Here is a 27,973-nt window from a genome sequence, read left to right as displayed (position 1 = left end):
TCAGGAGAGGAATCTTTCCACTGACTCCAGTAGCTCTGAAGAACAGCTCCGCAGCCCCACCAGCAGTTCTCCCTCCCCGTGACTCATCATGGCTCCCTGCTTCTCCACTAAGGACAAGTTGTCATCTGACATTAAGCTGCTCTCCGACGTTGGGCTGATGATGATTTGCGGGATACTGGAGAGGTGAGAAAGCTGGGCTCGTAAACTAGGAGAGTCCAAGGTGCTCCTGCGCTCGCTGCCGCTTTCGCTCTCTGTCATCTCTCCTCCATTGGTTAGCTGGACACTCTGGCTCCTCTTCGATAAGGCCAGCAGGGGGACGGCTGCCATGCAGACGGAGCCAGACACTACCTCGTGTTCACTGGCGCTCATAGACTTCTTCAGTGCGTGGCTGGGCTGAAACACAGATACATGAGTAGAGCATGGTCATGACAACAGTAAATACAGGGCTGAGGTTTCATGTGGTCCCGTGTGGCTCAGTTGGTAAAGCATGGTGCTTGCAACACTAGGGTTGTGGGTTTGATTCCCGCTGGGGCCACCCATATGAGGAAAAAAAATATATGTACTACTATATTTGGATAAAATGTTTTCTAAACGGCATAAAGGCACCATAATGTCCACCAATCAACTAGTACAATTCAGATCAATGTGTGGTCACAACATGATGTTGTGAGGGAGAAATACCAAACCAATGACAAAATAAAAGGCAAACAACACCGCAAGTATCTCTGCTCTCTCACCTCTGCGGCACAAATAATCTTGGTCTTGCAACATTTGTCTTTGGGCATTTGAAAGGACGAGGTGCTTCTGAAGGAGGCGTGGTTACGCTCTGGAGGATCCAGCACCACATCTCCAAACACCTGTAGTCAGGAACCATATATGGATTTAGTTCTACTTTTTTCTCTCTCAACTTTTGACAAGAAAAACCTGAGGGAGCCATAATCTTCAAAAAGCAAAGAGGATTCTTCTGAGATGCCTGTGAGGGTAGCAGCGGGGTCGAGCCAAGAAAAGACCCACATGGCACAATGCCTTGTCTAGGATCAGTGCTTATATTAGACAACATTTAATTTGTTTCACCTACAGCAACAGAAAACCCCCCATTCTAATATGTTGGAAATAAACAGTGTCCTCCCTCCTTAAACTGCAGTGTTTAAACGTTGACCCTGTGTGCTCTATTTTGGTCTAAATTTAAATGACCCCATTGTTTATGTTTTTTGGGTCCATCTGAACATTTGTTTGTAACAATGTAGAGCTTCAAAATATATTAAAAAATGTCCATGTCGATCTCATATGGTTGTTGAATGCCAGTAGTTTACAGTGAAGTTCTGCCGTAGGGAATGATAATATTGATAATGATAATGTTGACCTGAAGTCAAACCTACGCCATTGATCTTACTTTAGCTCCAGGGTGAAGTTTCCGCTAGGTACAGATCTAGGATCAGCTTCCCCTCCCACAATCATAACCTTAACCATTCATGGGGTGAAATGCACAACTGACCCAGCTTCAGCCTACACCTTACCATACTGGAGGAGATGGAGGATGTGGCGCAGAAATGGTTCCTAGAGACGGACGACTGCCTGCTGATAGTGGAATCTCGGAAGGATGACTCGCTGTTGAAGTCCTTTTTGCCCTTTCTCGGTGACAGACATCTCAAACAAGGTACCTTCTCTGCCAATGTGGCCCTGTAGATGACATGGAGGACCAAAAAACATTTGAAACACGTATTTTTTTATTTTTTTTTACAGTTGCACAGAGCAAAGTGAATTTTCCTAGTCAGGGTTGATAAAACACATCTATTCAGTCATTTGTTTGCTTATTTATTAATGAATTAATTCATTCATTGGATGTTCATAACACACAGTAGTTTACCTGTACTTTGTGTGTATAATGGCATAAATAAAAGGGTTGTAGATGGTAGAGGCTTTTGCTATAACTGCAGGTACGGCTTTGGAGTACGGTGATAGAATGTTGGCGTGTCTGAAAAGACAGAAGACAAGTAATCTCTCCATTATCCAGTAACGAAGGCAGTGTAATGGTTAGGATTATCCAAAACATCTATCAACAGCTGGACCAGGGTTTATGTACCTTCCAGTACAGATGGAGAGAAATATTTAAATGTTATATAACGAAGTCTCTGTCTCAGTAGTAATGGGAAAAACACATGGCTAAAGATTTCATGACAATTTTATTCAATTAACGAGGAGAAGAGGTTAGTTACCTAGTTGTTGAATGTTTTTAATTTGAATCTTTCAATTTTATATATATATTTTTTATAATTTTTTGGGGGGGGTATTTTAACTTTTTGGGGGTGACAGAGATATATTGGAAATGAGAGAGGTGACAGAGAGAGAGGGGGCGGTGGGGCTGGAATTAATTCCCAGGATTTGACATATTCTTATAGAAACCAAGAAAATCCCCCACATTTTTGGAAACAAGAACAGAAATGTCAAGTTTGTTGGTAAATCTAATCTTGAAAAGTGCAGAATACCTCAGAATGATCTGAATGTAAAGCTAGTGAAAATAAAAATATCACTCAAGGCATGTTCATCAAAAAGGCAACGTAAGACAAATATGCCCACACACGGTACATTCAGTAGCTCTAGAAATATATTACAGTATTGTTCTATGGACGTACACACAATAAACATCCAGCAGAGGCTACGCTAGTATCTTGGAAACCTGGACATTGCTACATTAGATGATGTCACAAATAATTACATATAGCCATTGTAGATATGCACTACCATTCAAAAGTTTGGGGTCACTAAGAAACTTCCTTGTTTTTGAAAGAAAAGCCATTTTTATGTTCATTAAAATAACATCAAATTGATCAGAAATATAGTGTTGACATTGTTAATGTTGTAAATTACTATTGTAGCTGGAAACGGCAGATTTTTTAATGGAATATCTGCATAGGCGTACAGAGGCCCATTATCAGCAACCATCACTCCTGTGTTCCAATGGCACGTTGTGTTAGCTAATCCAAGTTTATCATTTTAAAAGGCTAACTGATCATTAGAAAACCCTTTTGCAACTTTGTTAGCACAGCTGAAAACTGTTGTTCTGATTAAAGAAGCAATAAAACTGGCCTTCTTTAGACTAGTTGAGTATCTGGAACATCAGCATTTGTGGGTTCGTTTACAGGCTCAAAATGGCCAGAAACAAAGACCTTACTTCTGAAACTCGTCAGTCTATTCTTGTTCTGAGAAATGAAGGCTATTCCATGTGAGAAATTGCCAAGAAACTGAAGATCTCGTACAACACTGTGTACTACTCCCTTCACAGAACAGCGCAAACTGTATACTGTATACTTCTGGCCCTTCTTTGGACACTGTGTTAACAACCCTCCAGACGAGCTTCAATGCCATACAACTCTCCTTCCGTGGCCTCCATCTGCTCTTAAATACAAGTAAAACTAAATGCATGCTCTTCAACCGATCGCTGCCTGGACCTGCCCGTCCAGCATCACTACTCTGGATGGTTCAGACTTAGAATATGTGGACAACTACAAATACCTAGGTGTCTGGTTAGACTGTAAACTCTCCTTCCAGACTCACATCAAACATCTCCAATCCAAAGCTAAATCTAGAATTGGCTTCCTATATCGCAACAAAGCATCCTTCACTCATGTTGCCAAACATACTCTCGTAAAACTGACCATCCTACCGATCCTCGACTTCGGCGATGTCATTTACAAAATAGCCTCCAATACCCTACTCAATAAATTGGATGCAGTCTATCACAGTGCCATCCGTTTTGTCACCAAAGCCCCATATACTACCCACCACTGCAACCTGTACGCTCTCGTTGGCTGGCCTTCGCTTCATACTCGTCGCCAAACCCACTGGTTCCAGGTCATCTACAAGACCCTGCTAGATAAAGTCCCCCCTTATCTCAGCTCGCTGGTCACCATAGCAGCACCCACCTGTAGCACGCGCTCCAGCAGGTGTATCTCTCTGGTCACCCCCAAAGCCAATTCATCCTTTGGCCGCCTCTCCTTCCAGTTCTCTGCTGCCAATGACTGGAACGAACTACAAAAATCTCTGAAACTGGAAACACATCTCCCTCACTAGCTTTAAGCACCAGCTGTCAGAGCAGCTCACAGATTACTGCACCTGTACATAGCCCATCTATAATTTAGCCCAAACAACTACCTCTTCCCCTACTGTATTTATTTATTTATTTATTTAGCTCCTTTGCACCCCATTATTTATATTTCTACTTTGCACATTCTTCCACTGCAAATCTGCCATTCCAGTGTTTTACTTGCTATATTGTATTTACCTCGCCACCATGGTCTTTTTTTGCCTTTACCTCCCTTATCTCACCTCATTTGCTCAAATTGTATATAGACTTTTTCTACTGTATTATTGACTGTATGTTTGTTTTACTCCATGTGTAACTCTGTGTTGTTGTATGTGTCAAACTGCTTTGCATTATCTTGGCCAGGTCGCAATTGTAAATGAGATCTTGTTCTCAACTTGCCTACCTGGTTAAATAAAGGTGAAATAAAAAATACAAAATAAAACTGTCTCTAACCAGAATAGAAAGAGGAGTGGGAGACCCCGGTGCACAACTGAGCAAGAGGACAAGTACATTAGAGTGTTCAGTTTGAGAAACAGAGGCCTCACAAGTCCTCAACTGGCAGCTTCATTAAATAGTACCCACAAAACACCAGTCTCAACGTCGACAGTGAAGAGGCAACTCCGGGATGCTGGTTTTCTTTCAAAAACAAGGACATTTCTAATGACCCCAAACTTTTTGAACGGTAGTGTATATGTCAAATCAAATCAAATAAATCAAATCAAATGCGCCGAATACAAGTAAGCATTTCACCTTACCGTGAAATACTTACTTACAAGCCCTTAACCAACAATGCAAGTTCAAGAAATATAGTTAAGAAAATATTTACTAAATAAACTAAAGTAAAAAATTAAATAAAAAGCAACACAATAAAATAACAATAGCAAGGCTATGTACAGGGGCTACCGGTACCGAGTCAATGTGTGGGGGTATAGGTTAGTCGAGGTCACCCAAGCTTTTATATATTTTGTATATACTTACCCTGCCCAGGATATCATGGTGACGGTGGCATACGGCGACCAGGACAGCACATACACAACAATGACCACAAAGGCGATTTTGGCCAGCTTCCACTCATTCCTAATGCTCTTCTGCTGGATCAGTGTGCATTTCCTCACTTGTGTCCCCAAGTTCTCTACTTCCCTGCAGGAACAAACAGAGGAGCCTGTCTGTTAGGTGGAAACAATGACACAAAGGACAACACACATGAAAGAAATACTACAGTTTACTATAGAATACTACAGTACTTACTATAGAAAACTGTAGTATACTGTAGAATAATATACTACACACTGTAGTATCTCTCGATCAATTGTAGTACTTACTAGAGAATGTTGCATTCAGTGGAGGCTGGTGGGAGGAGCTATAGGAGGACGGGCTCATTGTACTGGCTGGAATATAATAGTTGGAACAGAGTCAAACATGTGGTTTCCGTATTTTTGATGTGTTTGATACTGTTCCATTGATTCCATTCCGGCCATTACAATGAGCCCATCCTCCTATAGCTCCTCCCACCAGCCGCCACTGGTTGTAGTATACTGTAAAATTCTATAGTAAATACAATAGTATCATCCGCAAAAAAAACACTGTAGTAAATATTACAGTAACGTCAGCAAAAATACTACAGAAAACAGTCAAGAAAAAAACAGTCAAGTTTTTTAACGATAGTAACAGTACAAGTATTTCATTTGCATATACCCTGCCCATTCCCCTCCCCCAAGTTCCAAGTTGTGCCACCCATAAGTGAGAAACCTACATGCCAAGTATAGATCATACATTGTGTTCCCTGCAAGTTATAGGAAGGAGCAGAACTTTTGAATTATCTGTTCAGACCACAGGCTTACCTTTTGTAAAGGTTATGGACAATGTGCACTTAGTATTTGCCCAGTAGGTTCATTCTGTAGTTAGAGGATTCCTGATATCCCCAGGACTGAGAAGTAAATTCTCATTTTTGTTCTTCATCTGTTGTTGTTTTGTGCTGTCTTTTTGCCAGCTGGGACCATCTACGTAAGTGCTGCCTGTCTTCCCAGTGTCCTACTTGGTGTGTGAACTGCTGAATGCTCATAACTTGCAGATGATTGTTGACACACCAATCAGGATTAAGGGGCCACTCTCTCACCACTCTCTCACTTGAGTACCTAGTAATTTTCTGGTCTCATTTTGCTCTTTTGTAGCTTTGGTAATTATGTGTGTGTTTTCTATACGTGTTAATTCCTCTCCCTGTATGCTTTCCAGACGCTCTCCACCCCCTGCCTGCAACCCTTCTGATATAGTGTACCCTGCGCACACAACCCATGTGGAATTCCGGGTCTCAACCTCCCGACGTCTGCTTTCGATTCATTTCTTTCCAACTCTTTCTTTCCCCTTCTTGCCTTTTTTGACCTCCCCCTTTCCCAATCCCCTCCAATTTACAAGGCAGGCAATACGCTTGACCTCATCTTTACTAGAGGCTGACAGCTCACTAATCCCACTCCAAGTCTCTGATCTGTACTCTCTTTACTGTCTCCATCTCCTCTGTGCCTTATTGCTTAATAAGGCCATGCTCATGAAAATAAAAACTGTCCTCCCTCATCTTAAACGGCACAGACCGCCACTGGTGTGGAAGGAGGTGAAGCAGCAATAGCTGGCATTTCCCTCCCTCCCTGAATGTCTCGAAGCATGGCATTTGATTGGCTACGGCGGGGCATTGCCGGAGTGTTTACATGACATACATGTAAACATGTTATGTAATATTGTCAATGTTTTTTGTTGTTGTCAGGGTTTAAAGAACAAATAGACTCGGGATGTCCGCTGTAATATGGCCACGCTATGAGATGGATGCCCAGCACTGTGGACATCCTGATAATTCATCCTGATTATAGTGATTGTCTATGGGATAGATTGTCTATGGGATGGATGCCCAGCACTGTGAACATCCTGATAATTCATCCTGATTATAGTGATCGTCTATGGGATAGATTGTCTATGGGATGGATGCCCAGCACTGTGAACATCCTGATAATTCATCCTGATTATAGTGATTGTCTATGGGATAGATTGTCTATGGGATGGATGCCCAGCACTGTGAACATCCTGATAATTCATCCTGATTATAGTGATTGTCTATGGGATAGATTGTCTATGGGATGGATGCCCAGCACTGTGGACATCCTGATAATTCATCCTGATTATAGTGATTGTCTATGGGATAGATTGTCTATGGGATGGATGCCCAGCACTGTGAACATCCTGATAATTCATCCTGATTATAGTGATTGTCTATGGGATAGATTGTCTATGGGATGGATGCCCAGCACTGTGAACATCCTGATAATTCATCCTGATTATAGTGATTGTCTATGGGATAGATTGTCTATGGGATGGATGCCCAGCACTGTGGACATCCTGATAATTCATCCTGATTATAGTGATTGTCTATGGGATAGATTGTCTATGGGATGGATGCCCAGCACTGTGAACATCCTGATAATTCATCCTGATTATAGTGATTGTCTATGGGATAGATTGTCTATGGGATGGATGCCCAGCACTGTGAACATCCTGATAATTCATCCTGATTATAGTGATTGTCTATGGGATAGATTGTCTATGGGATGGATGCCCAGCACTGTGGACATCCTGATAATTCATCCTGATTATAGTGATTGTCTATGGGATAGATTGTCTATGGGATGGATGCCCAGCACTGCGGATATCCTGATAATTCATCCTGATTATAGTGATTGTCTATGGGATAGATTGTCTATGGGATGGATGCCCAGCACTGTGAACATCCTGATAATTCATCCTGATTATAGTGATTGTCTATGGGATAGATTGTCTATGGGATGGATGCCCAGCACTGCGGATATCCTGATAATTCATCCTGATTATAGTGATCGTCTATGATCCTAAAGTGTCCTGTGGCAAAACGGTTCCATGTTACAGTTACATTAGTATATATATTCTTAGCCTTCATTGAGGTGGATGTGGGACATAATTTATGCTAGAATAACCATTGTGTAACCATTTGTAGTTACAGTATATGTCACATAAACTGACGTATTATTTGTTTCGTTACTTATCTAATTACATATTCGTTATATGTCACAAAGCATGGCAAGGTTTAGGGACAGGTTCATGGTTAGGGTTAAGCTTAGTGTCTTGGGTGGATGTAGGTGTCCCAGCCCGAGAGAGTGTGGCTTCTCAGTTATAATATGATGATTATAATATGATTGTTATGATTAGTAGTATTATGCCACCCAAGAAACTGGCATAGTAGTCCCACCTGCTGGCAGTGCGGATGGCCAGGAACATGAAGAGGTAGCAGTAGAAGATGACTCCCAGTGGGATGAAGAAAGTAAAACAACACAGCATCATGGTGTAGCTCTGGTTGGCGTATGTGTATGTGACATAATCCCAAGTGCAGGAAGTCATGAGGCCCTCTGGGATATAGGAGCCTGTAAGAGCCAACACAAAATACAAAAAAATACACATAGTGTAAGTCCTGGCAGGTACTGGATGTCTTGGATAGGATAGGATAGATGTTTAATTTAATGGGTTGGGCGCACCACAGCCCAAGAAGCATTTTAGTGGTTAAATGCTTTGCTCGAGATCACAACAGCAGAAATATTGATGCCAGCGACCCTCGATCCCATCAGCCCGGCAATCATCACTTTTTACATTTACTTCTTAGCATATGAGGATGTGAATTTGAGTTGTTGGTGAAAGGACTTACTCCAGCCGACGAGTGGGGCAAAACTCCAGGCAAAAGAGTAGAGCCACACCATTAGTATTGCCAGGGTGGTCCGACGCCTTGACGACCGGCCAAGGGCCTTGAGGGGCTGGGTGATGACCAGATAGCGGTCAATGGAGATAGCCAACAGGTTGATCATGGAGGTGATGCCAAAGAGAGCCCCACAGAAGGCATACATTTTGCATCCTGCAGACACACAGTTCAAATGCAGGTCAAGACCAACAATGTTCAGAGATTCAGATTGTAACCGTCGATAGAAAATGATCAATTATCAAACATGAACAAATAGCAACAAAGAATGCTTTGTGTTCCTCTTCGGGAGTTTCCTTTCACCGTCCACCATGGTGGTTGAATACAATGGGCAACATTTCCGTAGTGCCCCAAAAACATATTGTGCAAAGAAATACCATAAACCTCATAGTCCCACAGTGAGATTTAATTGAAATAATTTTTCAACAATGTGCATTAATAGGAGACGATTATCTAACTAGAGTTTAGTAAACTGAGCAATACGTAAATAGTAGCCTCTTTTATAGCGCACATTGTTGAATAAAAGTTTATAATTATATCCAGCTGCTAGATTATAATGAGGTTTACGGTAAATTTTGCACAATTTTTTTGAACTATATGACAACCAATGTTTGGTGATGAGATGGTGCGGTGAAAAACAGGAGAGAAAGGGGGATAATGACTTACCGTACTCGCCAAAAATCCACTCTTTATAGAGACAGTTAATGAAGAAGATGGGCGACTGTGTGAAAGCCATGAGGAAGTCGCTCACCGCCTGGTTCATGATGAAGTAGTTGGGCAGATTGCGCAGCTTCTTATTACTGTAACACAGGTAGGTGGGAATATATTATGCCAAACCACATTTCAAATCCACGAGCACACAAATGGCATAGGCCTATACAAAACTAAAAAATGTTTTAAGTGAGAATAGACATTGGTCTGAAGCTGAAAAAAGAAAGGAAATTCACATGAGATAAAGCAACACCTCACCACAACGTCTCTCCCCTATTTGACCTAGATAGTTTGTGTGTATGTATTGATGTGTAGGCTACGTGTACCTTTAAAAAAAATCTTTGTAGTTCTGTCCTTGAGCTGTTCTTGTCTATTGATGTTCTGTATTATGTCATGTTTCATGTTTTGTGTGGACCCCAGGAACAGTAACTGCTGCTTTTTCAACAGCTAATGGGGATCCTAATAAAATACCAAATTAGGCTGTTTGACAAGGTTTGAATCCTAAGCAATCTGGTAACACATATTTTGAAGTACAATACGGACGTAGCTACTGTAGTAGGTCAAAGCTGTGTGCTGAAAAACCTTGGTAGAGCATGGATGGAATAGACATTGTGGTGCTGGAAAACCTTGGTAGAGCATGGGTGGAATAGGCATTGTGGTCGTGACTTTCCTTTCTGTTTCGACTTCAGACCAATGCCTATTGTCACTTAAAATGTAGTTTTTTGTTTTTAATTTCCAAGGTGATTATGCAACATTATTAATACAACAGTATAATACAGCATAACACAGCAATAAAAGTTAAGTAAAAGTACACAATAATGACAAATGGCAACAAAAATAATGTAGTTATTTGTATTTTAGTTAATATTAACAGCTGATTTTCCAGAGTGAAGCAAAAAAACAGAAACCCATTTCAGCCAATATGGAGTAAACTGGGAAAATATTCTCTGATCTCTAAATAAGACAATCAAGAAAACTCCTGTAAAATACACACATAATCAACATGTACCCATTAACTATTTACATGAAAATGTACCTTATAGTTTACTGAAAAAAGGCCTAGTACTGCATTACCTGTAAACAAAGGTGAGTTATCACTAAATATAAAATGTACAACCAAATGTACATTCATCAGATATAGTCAACTTTGGAACTACAATTCAGGGATGGCCACAATTGCTCTTGACAAGATACAGGTTTATGCAGGCTTTTTTGTTCAAGCCCAGTTCATGGTCTCGATGAACAGCTGAGGTCTGGATGATCAGCTGAGGTCTGGATGAACAGCTGAGGTCTGGATGAACAGCTGAGGTCTGGATGATCAGCTGAGGTCTGGATGAACAGCTGAGGTCTGAATGAACAGCTGAGGTCTGGATGATCAGCTGAGGTCTGGATGAACAGCTGAGGTCTGGATGAACAGCTGAGGTCTGGATGAACAGCTGAGGTCTGGATGAACAGCTGAGGTCTGGATGAACAGCTGAGGTCTGGATGATCAGCTGAGGTCTGGATGAACAGCTGAGGTCTGGATGATCAGCTGAGGTCTGGATGAACAGCTGAGGTCTGAATGAACAGCTGAGGTCTGGATGATCAGCTGAGGTCTGGATGAACAGCTGAGGTCTGGATGAACAGCTGAGGTCTGGATGAACAGCTGAGGTCTGGATGAACAGCGGAGGTCTGGATGAACAGCTGAGGTCTGGATGAACAGCTGAGATCTGGATGAACAGCTGAGGTCTGGATGAACAGCTGAGGTCTGGATGAACAGCTGAGGTCTGGATGAACAGCTGAGGTCTGGATGAACAGCTGAGGTCTGGATGAACAGCTGAGGTCTGGATGAACAGCTGAGGTCTGGATGATCAGCTGAGGTCTGGATATACAGCTGAGGTCTGGATGATCAGCTGAGGTCTGGATGAACAGCTGAGGTCTGGATGATCAGCTGAGGTCTGGATGATCAGCTGAGGTCTGGATGAACAGCTGAGGTCTGGATGAACAGCTGAGTGGTAGAATCAGGTGTGGTAGCACTGGGTTTGAACAGAAAAGCATTAATAACGCTGTGGATCATCAAGAGCAACTCCTGATACAAACACTGCTACAAATGACAAACTGTTGAGAAACACCTGTTGAAAAACACCTGTAAAATACAGTCATTAGACAAGTGCCAAAAAATGATAGACATATTTGCAAATCTGAAACTGGATAAGTGTTCTACATTCTTGAACACAAAACTTCAGCTACAGATGTCCTAAGTAATGCTGTACACAGCTGTCCAACTCCAGTAAAAGAATTGTCTTCATTAATAAATGGCAGTAAACAGTAAATATGAAAACCGGTGGGAGTACTCACAGATTTGGAACAGAACATTCATTTTAACTATTGATAGTGTGCGAAGTACCATGAGCGTGCATTTGAATTGGCATAAGTTGTTTGTCAGTTCCACATGGGCCAGCTTGCATTTCTCTGTGACAGGCGCATGCCCTCAATCCGTCACTCTGACATAAAGCACAGTGTCCCTGGGCAGTACTGTAGGGATGGCGTGCATCTCGGGGATGAGAGCAATGACCCCTTTCTTCCTTGAGGATCTGAGAGCTGGTCTCTCCTTCGTTCTAGGAAGATGCACACAGTAAAACACACCACCACACTCACTGCCACTTGCCTGCCACTCCACAAACCCAAAGGTTATTTTAATAAATACAAATAAGCACTGTGTGTCAAAACTATACACTAAAGAGAGTGGTCAAAATGTACCCTCCTTCAGGTCCGAAGGCAGTGACACTGACCGTTAAACTACGAACCGTGTTATAAACATGTCAACTTCACACTCTATTTAACTGGACAATCTGGTGATGACAGAAAGATTTCGTTGCACAATGTTTTTGTTGTTAATTCACTCAGTACCGATTGAACGTTTATTATAAACGTTATAAAAACTTTTTCTCATCAATCTACACACAATACCCCATAATGACAAAGTGACAACAGGGTTTTAGAAATTTGAGCAAATGTATATTAAAACTTCTACTTGGTCACAATCCCGGATCCGGGAGCACCCTCATCAGTAAAAAAGCTGACTAGCATAGCCTAGCATAGCGCCACAAGTAAATACTAGCATCTAAATATCATTAAATCACAAGTCCAAGACACCAGATGAAAGATACACATCTTGTGAATCCAGCCATCATTTCTGATTTTTAAAATGTTTTACAGGGAAGACACAATATGTATTTCTATTAGCTAACCACGATAGCAAAAGACACAACTTTTTTTTCCCACCATTTTTTTCCTGCATAGGTAGCTATCACAATTTCGACCAAATAAAGATATAAATAGTCACTAACCAAGAAACAACTTCATCAGATGACAGTCTGATAACATATTTATTGTATAGCATATGTTTTGTTAGAAAAATTTGCATATTTCAGGTATAAATCATAGTTTTACATTGCAGCCACCACAACTCTCACCAAAGCAACTAGAATAACTACAGAGACCAACGTGAATTACCTAAATACTCATCATAAAACATTTATGAAAAATACACAGCGTACAGCAAATGAAAGACAAAGATCTTGTGAATCCAGCCAATATTTCAGATTTTTTAAGTGTTTTACAGCGAAAACACAATATAGCATTATATTAGCTTACTACAATAGCCAACCACACAACAGCATTGATTCAAGCCAACAATAGCGATAACGAATAAACCAGCAAAATATATTAATTTTTTCACTAACCTTCTCAAACTTCTTCAGATGACAGTCCTATAACATCATATTACACAATACATATAGAGTTTGTTAAAAAATGTGCATATTTAGCGGCACAAATCGTGGTTATACAATGAGAATAGTAGCCAAGCTGCCAACAAAATGTCGGGAGAAATCTTGGGAGAGGCACCTAATCTAATCATTAACTAATCATAAACTTGACTAAAAAAATACAGGTTGGACAGCAAATGAAAGATACATTAGTTCTTAATGCAACCGCTGTGTTAGATTTTTTAAATTAACGTTACTACGACATACAGCGTGCGTTAAAGCGAGACCGCACCGAAATTAATGGCGGAATAGGAGTTTTACATTTTTAACAGAACAACGAATTAACATCATAAATAGTTCTTACTTTTTGATGAGCTTTCATCAGAATCTTGGGCAAGTTGTCCTTTGTCCATAAGAATCGTTGCTCGGTTGTAGATTGTCGCCTTCAACTTTGGAATTAGCAGTAAACATTAGCCATGTGGCGAAGACGTGCCCAACTCACTATAACGCAGCACTAAGAAAATTCCAAAAATCGCAATATACTGATATAAAATGATATAACTCGGTTTAAAATAACTACATTATGACGTTCTTAACACCTATATCGAATAAAATCAGAGCCGGATATATCTAAGGCCTATAACGAGAGCTTTCCAGAACGCCATCCTGAGGTCTGTCTTGCGTCATGGCGAATGTTGAAAAGAATGTACCCCACGTACCAAGACTTTTATATGGCCTCAGATCTGCCTAGCAACTCCATTCCAATTCTCACTGCTTGCTGACATCTAGGGGAAGGCCTATGCAGTGCATGTCGACCAATAGAAGACATGCAAATTAATAAACTGACCCTAGAACAGACTGACTGATTTCAGATTTCTCACTTCCTGACAGGAAGTTTGCTCCAACTTGAGTTCTGTTTTACTCACAGATATAATTCAAACGGTTTTAGAAACTAGAGAGTGTTTTCTATCCAATAGTAATAATAATATGCATATTGTACGAGCAAGAATTGAGTACGAGGCAGTTTAATTTGGGAACGAAATTTTTACAAAGTGAAAACAGCACCCCCTATTGAGAAAAGGTTTTTAAAAAATAAACAGAAATAACTTATTTACATAAGTATTCAAACCCTTTGCTATGAGACTCGAAATTGAGCTCAGGTGCATCCTGTTTCCATTGATCATCCTTGAGATGTTTTTACAACTGGATTGGAGTCCACCTGTGGTAAATTCAATTGATTGGACATGATTTGGAAAGGCACACACCTGTCTATATAAGGTCCCACAGTTGACAGTGCATGTCAGAGCAAAAACCAAGCCATGAGGTTGAATGCATTGTCCGTGGAGCTCAGAGATGAGATTGTGTCTAGGCACAGACCTTGAGAAGGGTACAAAAACATTTATTCAGCATTGAAGGTCCCCAAGAACACAGTGGGTCCTCCGTCATCCTTAAATGGAAGAAGTTTGGAACCACCAAGACTCTTCCGAGAGCTGTCCACCCGGCCAAACTGAGCAATCGGGAGAGAACGTACTTGGTCAGTGAGGTGACCAACAACCCTATTGTCACTCTGACAGAGTTCCAGAGTTCCTCTGTGGAGATGGGAGAACCTTCCAGAAGGACAATCATCTCTGCAGCACTCCTCCAAATCAGGCCTTTATGGTAGAGTGGCCAGATGAAAGCCACCAGGAAAAGGCACATGACAGCAGCTTGGAGTTTGCCATAAGGCACCTAAAGACTCTCAGACCATGAGAAACAAGATTCTCTGGTCTGATGAAACCATGATTGAACTCTTTGGTATGAATGCCAAGCGTCACATCTGGAGGAAACCTGGCACCATCCCTACGGTGAAGCATGGTGGTGGCAGCATCATGCTGTGGGGATGTTTATCAGCGGGAGGGACTGGAGACTAGTCAGGATCAAAGGAAAGATGAGTGGAGCAAGATGAAAACCTGCTCCAGAGTGCTCAGGACCTCAGACTGGGGCGAAGGTTCACCTTCCAACAGGACAACAACCCTAAGCACACAACCAAGACAATGCAGGAGTGGCTTTGGGACAAGTCTCTGAATGTCCTTGAGTGGCCCAGCAAGAGCCCGGACTTGAACCCGATTGAACATCTCTGGCGAGACCTGAAAATAGCTGTGCAGCGACTCTCCCCATCCAACCTGACAGGTCTTGAGAGGATCTGCAGAGAAGAATGGGAGAATCTCCCCAAATACAGGTCTGTCAAGCTTGTAGGGTCATACCCAAAAAGACTCAAGGCTGTAATCACTGCCAAAGGTGCTTCAACAAAGTACTGAGTAATGGGTCTGAATACTTATGTAAATGTGATATTTCAGTTGTTTATTTTTATTACATTAGGAAAAATGGCAAAACAATGGCTGTTTTTGCTTTGTCATTATGGGGTATTGTATGTAAATTGACGAAGGAAAAAATATATATAATCCATTTAAGAATAAAGCTGTAACGTAACAAAATGTGGAAAAAGTCAAGGGGTCTGAATACTTTCCGAATGCACTGTATACAGTTAGGCCAGTTATAGAGTTATCTCTAACCAAGTTAGCAAGCATGGCATTTTATTTTGACTGCACACAGCTTCAGTTGCATTAGCAAGCAATGATGCTACTTATGTGGATGGCAAATTCTCATTTTTGTGAAGACACTGAAAAGTAACTTGACACTATTGATCAGTCAGCGCAAATTTGGATTATAATGATTAGCTAACATTAGATGAGCAATTCTTTAAAAAAAAATGTTTTACCTTTATTTAACCAGGTAAAACCCATTGAGGTTAAAAACCTATTTTGCGAGGGCGACCTGGCAAGAAGTCAAAACAGGAAAATAGCAGCGTGTCCATAAAACATTACAGAAAAATGCGGAATACACACAAAAGACAAAGTGTCACAAATTAAAGATACAATTGAAGATTAGAAACAACTACAGTTGTCACAAACAGTGTTGTCGATGAGAGTCTTAAAAACAGACAAGGACACTAACTCCCCTAACTTTAAAATCTTCTGAAGTTCCAGGATGAAGGGGCATTATGGGAAAAGATTGTTTCCCCATCTCAGTTCTAGCCTTAGGAACAGACAGCAGCGACTGAACGAAAACTGTATTGAGTGACTAATCTGGTCAGTAAGGAACAGAGATACAAAGGGAGGTGTCCTATCAATGCTTTGTACACATTAAAGTGTACCAGTGCTTTAGTCTCCTGGTGGGGAGAGAGGTCCATTGCAGCATAGCATACAGATCACAGTGATGGGTCAGTGATCTAGCATTGGTAATAGATCTTAAAGCACCATGATACACTGTGTCCAGAGTTTTCGAGGTACTTGCTGAGGCCTGCATATAGACAATCTCACCATAATCCAGCACTGATTAAAAAACAGTGCTTTGAACAAGATATTTTCTGACTAACATTGAAAAACAAGATTTGTTCCTGAAACCCAAACCCAATAGAAATCCAATTTCAACTTCAGTTTCTTGGTCAAGTTATCAATATGCTGTTTAAAATTCGACTTTTCATCTAACCAAATCCCAAGATACTTATAGGAGGTGACCCTGTCAATTTGCTGGCCTGTTATAGTTAACATCTGCAAGTGACTCCATCTGTTTACTTTCAGGGAATAGAAAACCATCAACTTTGTTTTCCTTTCATTAAAGCACAAGTTTCAGTTGGAAAAGCTGCCTTTGAATAACATCAAAGGCCAACTTTAACAATGCCCTTTGCCTGATGTATTATAAATGAGCAGCGTGGCAGTTTCCCAAAGTTTGATGTTGACTATGAACTTTACTTAGCTAGGTAGCTAGCTAGCTATGTTTTGTGGAAGAAGGTGGGATATAAGTTACTGTTGAGTCGTTATACACAAATATTCCACATGAGGGCGGTATTAAAGTCATGGAACATTTTCTTCTGCAACGTGACCCTAATGAACTACCGTCCGTGTATGCATTATAACATTAGCTTAAATAGTACTCACACACAACTACTTAATGTTTCTAAATTATTTCTTTATTCAGACAAAGGGTACTGCTATGGGATCCCCTATGGCTCCTAACTATGCTAATTTGTACGTGGGTTACATGGAGAAACAGTCCATTCTCAATCCTCTCAAAAATATTTTCTTGACAAACAATATTATTTGGAAACGGTCCATTGATGATATTTTTGTTCTGTGGAGGGGTGATGCAAAACAGCTCGAGTGTAACGGCTTTCTTCCAGGGGTGAAGGAGAGGACCAAAGTGCAGCGCGGCTAGTGTTCAACATGTTTAATTAAAGAACAAGTGAAACACTACAAACAACATACAAAATAACAAATGTGAAAAAACCGAGACAGACCTATCTGGTGCAGACAAAACACAGAGACAGGAAACAACCACCCACAATCCCCAACACAAAACAAGCCACCTATATATGATTCTCAATCAGGGACAACGATTGACAGCTATCTCTGATTGAGAACCATATTAGGCTGAACACAGAAACAGACGAACTAGACACACAACATAGAATTCCCACCCAGCTCACGTCCTGACCAACACTAAACAAGCAAAACACAGAAGAACTCTGGTCAGGACGTTACAGTACCCCCCCCCCCCCCTGAGGTGCGGACTCCGAACGCACCCCTAAAACTCAAGGGGAGGGTCTGGGTGGGCATCTGTCCGCGGTGGCGGCTCCGGCGGTGGACGAGGACACCACTCCACCACTGTCTTTGTCCCCCTCCTTAGCGTCCTTTGAGTGGCGACCCTCGCCCACGACCTTGGCCTAAGAATCCTCCCCAAGGCCCCCACATGATTTAGGAGGTAGCTCAGGACAGAGAGGTAGCTCAGGACAGAGAGGTAGCTCAGGACAGAGAGGTAGCTCAGGACAGAGAGGTAGCTCAGGACAGAGAGGTAGCTCAGGACAGAGAGGTAGCTCAGGACAGAGGGGCAGCTCAGGACGAATGGCAGCTCCGGACTGAATGGCAGCTCCGGACTGAGTGGCAGCTCCGGACTGAGTGGCAGCTCCGGACTGGGTGGCAGCTCCGGACTGGGTGGCAGCTCCGGACTGGGTGGCAGCTCCGGACTGGGTGGCAGCTCCGGACTGGGTGGCAGCTCCGGACTGGGTGGCAGCTCCGGACTGAGTGGCAGCTCCGGACTGGAGGTCAGCTCATGACTGGAGGTCAGCTCATGACTGGAGGGCAGCTCATGACTGTGGGGCAGCTCATGACTGAAGGGCAGCTCATGACTGTAGGGCAGCTCATGACTGTAGGGCAGCTCATGACTGGAGGGCAGCTCTGGCAGCTCCTGACTGGCTGGCGGCTCTGACAGCTCCTGACTGGCTGGCGGCTCTGACAGCTCCTGACTGGCTGGCGGCTCTGGCAGCTCCTGACTGGCTGGCGGCTCTGGCAGCTCCTGACTGGCTGGCGGCTCTGGCAGCTCCTGACTGGCTGGCGGCTCTGGCAGCTCCTGACTGGCTGGCGGTTCTGGCAGCTCCTGACTGACGGACGGCTCTAGCGGCTCCTGACTGGCGGACGGCTCTAATGGCTCGGGACAGACGGGCGGCTCTGAAGGCTCGTGGCAGACGGATGGCTCAGATGGCGCTGGGCAGACGGATGGCTCAGATGGCGCTGGGCAGACGGATGGCTCAGATGGCGCTGGGCAGACGGATGGCTCAGACGGCGCTGGGCAGACGGATGGCTCAGACGGCGCTGGGCAGACGGATGGCTCAGACGGCGCTGGGCAGACGGATGGCTCAGACGGCGCTGGGCAGACGGATGGCTCAGATGGTGCTGGGCAGGCAGGCAGCTCAGACGGCGCTGGACAGACGAGCAGTGCAGGCGGCGTTGGGCAGACGGCCGACTCTGACCTGCTGAGGCGCACAGTAGGCCTGGTGCGTGGTGCCGGAACTGGTGGTACCGGACTGGAGACACGCACCTCTAGGCTAGTGCGGGGAACAGGAACAGGGCACACTGGACTCTTGAGGCGCACTATAGGCCTGGTGCGTGGTACCGGAACTGGAGGTACCGGGCTGAGGGCACGCACCTCAGGGCGAGTGCGGGGAGAAGGAACAGTGCGTACAGGGCTCTGGAGACGCACAGGAGGCTTGATGCGTGGTGCCGGAACTGGAGGTACTGGGCTGGAGACGCGCACCATAGGGAGAGTGCGTGGAGGAGGAACAGGGCTCTGGAGACGCACAGGAGGCTTGGTGCGTGGTGCCGGAACTGGTGGTACCGGGCTGAAGACACGCACCATAGGGCTAGTGCGTGGAGGAGTAACAGGGCTCTGGAGACGCACAGGAAGCCTGGTGCGTGGTGTAGGCACTGATGGTACTGGGCTGGGGCGGGAAGGTGGCGCCGGATATACCGGACCGTGCAGGCGTACTGGCTCCCTTGAGCACTGAGCCTGCCCAACCTTACCTGGTTGTATGCTCCCCGTAGCCCGCCCAGTGCGGGGAGGTAGAATAACCCGCACTGGGCTGTGTTGGCGAACCGGGGACACCATGCGTAAGGCTGGTGCCATGTATGCCGGCCCGAGGAGACGTACTGGAGGCCAGATACGTTGAGCCGGCTTCATGACACCTGGCTCAATGCCCAATCTAGCCCGTCCAGTGCGGGGAGGTGGAATAACCCGCACCGGGCTAAGCACACGTACAGGAGACACCGTGCGCTCTTCCGCATAACACGGTGTCTGCCCGTACTCCCGCTCTCCACGGTAATCACACACCTCAGGGCGAGTACCGTGTATACTACGCCAAACCAACATCTCTCTCTCTTCGCTCTCCCCCAATATCACCAACAACTCATCAAATGTCTCATAATCTCCCATCCTTTCACTTTCCTCCAATCTGTCCAATAACTCCTCCACATTCTCCGACTCGTACCTCAATTTAGCCCACTGCTCCTTCTGGTAAGCACGGGGAACTGGCTCAAATCTCCCACTTGACCCAGCCATACTCCCCGTGTTCCCCCCCCCAAGAAATTTTTGGGGGAGCCTCTCGGGCTTCCAGCCACTCTGCCTTGCTAGCTCCCGCTGCTGCTGCTGCTGCCGCTGTTGCCTGTTGCCACGCTGCTTGGTCCGAGTTTGGTGGGTGGTTCTGTAACGGCTTTCTTCCAGGGGTGAAGGAGAGGACCAAAGTGCAGCGCGGCTAGTGTTCAACATGTTTAATTAAAGAACAAGTGAAACACTACAAACAACATACAAAATAACAAATGTGAAAAAACCGAGACAGACCTATCTGGTGCAGACAAAACACAGAGACAGGAAACAACCACCCACAATCCCCAACACAAAACAAGCCACCTATATATGATTCTCAATCAGGGACAACGATTGACAGCTGTCTCTGATTGAGAACCATATTAGGCTGAACACAGAAACAGACGAACTAGACACACAACATAGAATTCCCACCCAGCTCACGTCCTGACCAACACTAAACAAGCAAAACACATAAGAACTCTGGTCAGGACGTTACATCGAGGCGTTCCATGCTTTTCTTAACTCTTGTTCTGAGCACCTGAGATTTACTATGCAATCTGACAAATAAGTTTCCTTGATCTTATGATCTTGTGTGAAGATAATGTTCTATACACTGATCTTTACAGGAAATCTACTGATCGTAACAGTTTGTTGAGGGCTGATAGCTGTCACCCACTTCCTTTGAAAAACAGTTTGCCCGACAGCCAGTTCTGTCGAATCAAAGGAATTTGCATTCAAGTAGAGGGGGTACAAAAATGGTCAGATTAGTACTGCCATTGATAAAATCCAAAACAAATTGAGGCATGATGTCTTTCAAGGACAGTCTCGCAAAAAGAAGCATTATTGTGTTCTTACTACCACCTATTAAAAGTGCTTTGAACAAATTAAGGGAATCGTTCACAAACACTGGCACATTCTAAGATTCGATGACAGTATCGGCAATGCGTTTCCGGACCCTCTCTTGGTCGTATTCCTGCGGTGCAGAAACCTCTGAGATCAATTGGTAAACTCTGATTTACCACCCCAAAATACCCCCACACAACATCTATGCGCCTCTACTGGATGGAAACTGGAAATGCAATGGCACTTACAAATGTAGATCCTTCAAACACCCCCAAACAGGGAAACAGATCCCAATCAAAGGTCTTATCACATGCTCCAATAAGGCATTTATTTATCTTATAACTTGTCCTTGTGGTAAAAATTATGTGGGTAAAATGAAGCACAAATTAAAGGTACGTATCTCGGAGCATAATAGCATCATTAGGTGCAAAAACTCCACATACCCAGTTGCGGCCCACTTCTTGGAAGCGAACCACTCTATTTCGTCCCTACGTTATATCGGCATCGAACACGTCACCCTCCTTCAGTGAGGGGGTGACCTTGACAATATATTGTTAAAACGAGAGGCTGCCTGGATCTTTAATTTAAAGATCTTTGCTCCCTTCGGTCTCAACGTAGACTTTGATCTGAAGCCATTGTTGTGATTTTACTATTTGAAAATGTTAAATTCAAATCGCCCTACCATGATATCTAAGCCAATATGACACCAAACACAACACATGAAAACAGTCTGTCATTGATCCTCATGCACAGTAAAATGTCACCCCTTCTACCCGCAGACTGCTCCCTATCTTTTATAGAGTGCATCAAATCAAACTTTATTAGTCACATGCGCCGAATACAACGTGTAAACCTTACCATGAAATGCTTACTTACAAGCCCTTAACCAACAGTACAGTTCAAGAAAGAGTTAAGAAAATATTTACCAAATAAACTAAAGTTCAAAATTATAAAAAAGTAACACAATAAAATAACAATAACGAGGCTATATACAGGGGGAATCAGTACCGAGTCAGTGAGCGGCGATACAGTATAGTCGAGGTAATATGTACATGTAGGTAGGGGTAAAGTGACTATGCATCGATAATAAACAGCGAGTAGCAGCAGTATTTACGTACGTGACTGTGTTCTGACTTAATAAATGCATGCAGCACCATGTATGGAACAATTGTTCGAAGAGGCCATTTAATCTGGAGGAGAGCTGAAAATATAAAAGCTTTCGGTAATACCTTCTACCTTGGGACCTGACCTAATTTCAGAAATCAATTAACTTCAATAAAATAATAGACAAGACCAGGGGAAGAGTAGGACGGCAATACTCTTTCTGGATCAGAGCATCATCTGATCACGCATGACCAACTTTTCTTGACCAAATGTACTAACATGCATGGCCCTTTCTCCTTATATCCAGTGGTGGAAAAAGTACCCAGTTGTCATACCTGAATAAAAGTAAATATACTTTAATAGCTAATGACTCAAGTAAAAGTGAAAGTCACCCAGTAAAATACTACTTGAGTAAAAGTCTAAAAGTATTTGGTTTTAAATCTACTTAAGTTTGAAAAGTAAATGTTATTGCTAAAATATATTTAAGTATCAAAAGTAAAAGTATAAATCATTTCACATTCCTTATATTAAGCAAACCAAACGATTTTCATGATTTGAACATTTTACGGAGAGCCAGGGACACACTCAGAAATATTTTACAAACTAAGCATTTGTATTTATTGAGTCCGCCAGATCAGAGGCAGTAGGCATTGGATAATTTTCTGTCCTGCTAAGCATTCAAAATGTAACAAGTAATTTTGGGTGTCAGGGAAAATGTATGTAGTAAAAAGTACATTATTTTCATTAGGAATGAGTATTTTTAATTATTTTTTTTATTTCACCTTTATTTAACCAGGTAGGCCAGTTGAGAACAAGTTCTCATTTACAACTGCGACCTGGCCAACATAAAGCAAAGCAGTGCGACACAAACAACAACACAGAGTTACACATGGAATAAACAAACGTACAGTCAATAACATAATAGGGAAAAAAATCTATATACATTGTGTGCAAATGAGGTGAGATTAGGGAGGTAAGGCAAAAAATAGGCCGTAGTGGCGAAGTAATTACAATTTAGCAATTAAACACTGGAGTGATAGATGTGCAGAAGATGAATGTGCAAGTAGAGATACTGGGGTGCAAAAGATAAATAAATAAATAACAACATGGGGATGAGGTAGTTGGATGGGCTATTTACAGATGGGCTATGTACAGATGCAGTGATCTGTGAGCTGTTCTGACAGCTGATGCTTAAAGTTAGTGAGGGAGATATGAGTCTACAGCTTCAGTGATTTGGTTTGGCGACGAATATGAAGCGAGGGCCAGCCAACGAGAGCATACAGGTCGCAGTGGTGGGTAGTATATGGGGCTTTAGTAAAGTAAAGTACAGCTACTCCAAAAAACTACTAAAACAGTACTTTAAAGTATTTTTACTTAAGTACTTTACCCCACTGCTTATAACAGGCAATAGTAGCAATGGCTACCTGAACTGGGTTCAACTACTATTTACTGTATTTAAGTAAGTATTTAAACAACGTTTGTTTGAAAATACTAGTAGTTAAATGTTGGAATGTATTTACAACTACTTCAAGTACTAATACATACTGTTATACATGAACATAAATACATACTGTTATACATAAACTAAAATACATCATGTTATACATAAACCAACACATGTATTTGAACCCAGGTCTGAAATGTATAGGGATGTTTTATGGGCTTCTGACCACATCCTCTATTTTGTGTATTTTTTTTCACTGACCGTAACTTTTTTTGTACATAATGTTTCAGCCATCGTTTCCTTTGACCGAAAAGAGCTTCTGGACATCAGAACAGCGATCACTAACCTCAATTTGGATGAAGATTTCTACTTGAACGAGGCGGCAGCACAGGACATACTGCTCAGTCCGGACCAGGCCCTGATCCCCGACACTCGGAAGAGAAAGAGACTGTGACATAAAGGCTGACGTAAGGGTTGATTAAACTCCAGCGATGAGTAAATAATCCACCTCTACCCTCTGTTCTATTGGCGAATGTACAATCACTAGAGAACAAACTGGACAAGCTCCGTTTGAGACTATCCTATCAACAGGACCTGAAGAACTGCAATATCCTATGTTTCTCGGAAACATGGCTGAGCAAGGACTGAAGCTGTTTTTTCTATGCATCGGCAGGACAGAACGGCAGCGTCGGGTAAGCTCAATGGGGGTGGTACATGTCTCTTTGTAAAACAACAGCTAGTGCACGATCTCTAATATTAAGTCTCGAGGTTCTGCTCGCCTGAGTTAGAATACCTCATGATAAGCAGTAGACCATACTATTTACCAATAGAGTTTTCATCTATAGTATATTTTTCGTAACTGTCATCACAAACCGATGATGGCACTCAATGAGCTGTATAGGGCCATAAGCAAACAAGAAAATGCTCATCCAGAGGCGGCGCTCCTAGTGGCCGGTGATTTTAATGCAGGAAAACTGAAATCCGTTTGACCTTATTTCTACCAGCATGTCACCTGTGCAACTAGAGGTGAAAAAACTCCAGATCACATTTACTCCACATACAGAGATGCATACAAAGCTCTCCCTCACCCTCCATTTGGCAAATCTGACCAAAACTCTATCCTCCTGATTCCTGCTTACAAGCAAAAACTAAAGCAGGAAGTACCAGTGACTCGCTCAATAGGGAAGTGGTCAGATGACGTGGATGCTACGCTACAGGACTTTCGCTAGTACAGACTGAAATATGTTCCCGGGACTCATCCAATGGTATTGAGGAGTTTATCACATCAGTCACTGGCTTCATCAATAAGTGCATCAACGATGTAATCCCTACAGTGACCCATATCCCAACCAGAAGCCATGCATTACAGTCAACATCCACATTGAGCTAAAGGCTAGAGCTGCCGCTTCCAAGGAGCGGGACACAAATCAAAGACGCTTATAGAAAATCCTGCTACGCCTTCCTGACAAACCATCAAACAGGCAAAGCATCAATACAGGACTAAGATCAAATCTTACTACACAAGCTCTGATGCACGGATTACAATGGGAAACCCAGCCACAAGCTGCCCAGGGACGCGAGCCTACTGTACCAGAAAAACTAAATATATTCTATGCTCGATTCGAGGAAGCAAAACTGAACCATGGGTGAGAGCACCAGCTGTTCCGGACGACTAGGTTGACATTCCCAAGGCCGCAGGGCCAGACGAATTACCAGGACGCATACTCAGAGCATGCATTGACCAGCTAGCAAGTGTCTTCACTGACATTTTCAACCTCTCCCTGACCCAGTCTGTAATACCTACAAGTTTCAAGAAGACAACCATAGTCCCTGTGCCTGAGAACACCATGGTAACCTATCTAAATGATTATATTATTATTATACTTTGAAAGGCTGGTCATGGCTCACATCAAGACCATCATCCCAGACACCCTAGACCCACTTCGATTCACATACTTCCCCAACAGACACAATCTCTATTGCACTCCAATCTGCAAGACAGTGGTAGCCTGATCACCAACGACGATGAGACAGCCTATATGGAGGAAGACTGAGACCTGGCAGTGTGGTGCCAGGACAACAACCTCTGCTTCAATGTCAGCAAGACAAAGGAGTTGATCATGGACTACAGGAAACGGAGGGCCGAGCACACCCCCATTCACATCAATGAGGCTGTAGGGGAGAGCTTCAAGTTTCTCGGTGGCCACATCCTTAAGGACCTATCATGGTCAAAACACACCAACACAGTCGTGAAGAGGGCTCCTCTTCCAGGAGGCTGAAAAGATATGGCATTCAGATCCTCTAAAAGTTATACAGCTGCACCATCGAGAGCATCCTGACTGGCTGCATCACTGCCTGGTATGGCAACTGCTTGGCTTCCGACCGCAAGGCACTACAGAGGGTAGTGCGTACGGCCCAGTACATCACTGGGGCCAATCTATCTGCCATCCAGGACCTCTACACCAGGCGGTGTCAGAGAAAGGCCTTTTTTGACTCATCACATATGCTGCTGCTACTGTTTACTATCTGTGACTTTATTCATAGTTATATGTACACACAGTATATCTAATGATGCTATAATTCTAAAGTGAGTCTAGACAGCCTGTTTTTTGTTGTTGTCCCAAAACAATTGGTTCTATTGACACCTGAGTGTAATGAATTAATACATTACACTAATAAGAAAGTGTTTAATGACAACTTGAATAATTGATCAAGTCTGAAAATGATTGATGAGACTAGTTATAAGAATAGGCCGAAGACTTATAATTCTGGCAATACAAGACAATGACAAGTTGACTACACATTACAAAATGTCCCTGTAAATTTACAGTAACATACAGAGGTGCCAGCTACATTGTAATTTTGTTTTATAGCAGGGGTGCTTTACTATGTTTTACAGTAAGAAAAACAGTCCTGTGACATGCAATGCAGAATATTACTTTGCTCTATAAAGAAAAAATAAACTTGGACCAGGACAAAGTGTAAACCATAAATATGGTTAGGCCTGCTGTTTTTTTTTTTACCCTTAAAATATGTGTTGGGCAGGGAACAAAATGTAAGCCTATTCCCTCTAAAGTCCAGCAATGCAATTTTAAAAATATCCAAGTAACAAGTAATCAAATGCGATAGTCATGTTTATGCCCCGGGAGGCTTTTCCCCTCCTTTTTCAGGAACTGTTAACTGTTAACTGGACTCTCTCCTCAGTGAGGCAACATTGCGTCGTGCATTTTGGACTTTAAATTCATGATATACAGTATACCCATTGGTTCTTGAAAAATGTAACTTATAAATAACCTCATGAGCTTAGTTCAACTGCCGTACCTCATCAGAACACAAAATATAAACTTGTTTTTACCTCAATGTATATGTCAATGTAAATGTAAACAAACACTGCATATCCTCAAAACATGGTCAAAAAAGTATAGTTTTGATACCATGGATGGTCAGTCTTTGCATCCATAGCTCTGTCTATGAATCTGAGAGTGGTTACATTTCTACAGCCCCGTCCCTCAGGTTTTTACCAAAACAGAGGCGTGGTGCCGCACAGTTACTGTTTGAACTGCAGATTGCCTCTTTAAGCTTCCATAAATGGAGCACAGAGAGCAGCTGTGGCTACAGGCTAATGGAGTGCACAAACAACTGCATTTCAGTCAGCAGCCAGAGCTTATCGTGCTGACTTTTCTTTATTTAGGTCCTGTCCCCAGGAGTACAACTCAAATAGATTTTCTAAATTCTGCGTCATATGGAAAATCGTTAGACAGCACACTACACTGCACGCACCATTATCTTGCACTACCTGTTGCATACCCCCATATTGCAATGTTCATTCAGTCCCTTCCATTCCTTGAAAATGACCACATTTGACTCCCATCCGCTCACTTTGGTAACATCGACAGAAATGAACAAGACCACTGAGGCCGAATCAACTCTAACTAACAGAGAAGGAAGTAAATATTACACAATGTTGACAAACAATGCCCCCTGGAAATGTAAATTAACTTTGAAAGAGCTCCAGATAATATTTAATTGAATTTGATAGACCAAAAAAAGACCATAGCATTGTATTCTCCTCATTCACGATAGACTCTCTGAGTGACTGTAAACCTGTAGCAAATCATCCCCCATGCTTTCCCTCTGCCAGTCACTAACCTCCAGAAAGCGAACATGACCAATGCGTTCCCTGTCACCCCCAGTGTTCCAATGATACACACGAAGAAGGCCACGATGTAGTGGACATGGTCTGGGACGTCCACCTTCTTGAAGAAGCTGTGCTGGACTTGATGCTGTTCCTCCATGTTGCTCGCCTGGCCCTGGACCAT

At 42.9% G+C, this 27,973-nt stretch overlaps 1 protein-coding gene across 1 annotated transcript; it reads right to left on the bottom strand.

Moving 5' to 3' along the window:
- opn4xb (opsin 4xb) lies at positions 1-27,973 on the bottom strand. Its single transcript, XM_039000808.1, has 9 exons — positions 27,804-27,973; positions 9,513-9,646; positions 8,799-9,002; positions 8,349-8,520; positions 5,063-5,224; positions 1,868-1,975; positions 1,518-1,680; positions 738-857; positions 1-393 (listed from the first exon to the last, which is right to left on the bottom strand). The coding sequence occupies exons 1-9, from the start codon at positions 27,971-27,973 to the stop codon at positions 1-3; spliced, it is 1,626 nt and encodes a 541-aa protein (XP_038856736.1).

Source organism: Salvelinus namaycush, chromosome 1 (assembly GCF_016432855.1).
Source record: "Salvelinus namaycush isolate Seneca chromosome 1, SaNama_1.0, whole genome shotgun sequence".
NCBI lineage: Eukaryota > Metazoa > Chordata > Actinopteri > Salmoniformes > Salmonidae > Salvelinus > Salvelinus namaycush.
The sequence above is the reverse complement of the archived record's forward strand: the minus strand, read 5'-3'. Positions and strand labels throughout refer to the sequence as shown.

Coding starts and splice junctions, on each gene's coding strand:
- opn4xb (XM_039000808.1), bottom strand. CDS start 27,973: ATGGTCCAGGGCCAGGCGAGCAACATGGAGGAACAGCATCAAGTCCAG. Junction 5,225..8,348: donor GCCATCCGCACTGCCAGCAG/GTGGGACTACTA, acceptor TTGTTCCTGCAG/GGAAGTAGAGAACTTGGGGA. Junction 1,976..5,062: donor ACCATGATATCCTGGGCAGG/GTAAGTATATAC, acceptor CTGTCTTTTCAG/ACACGCCAACATTCTATCAC.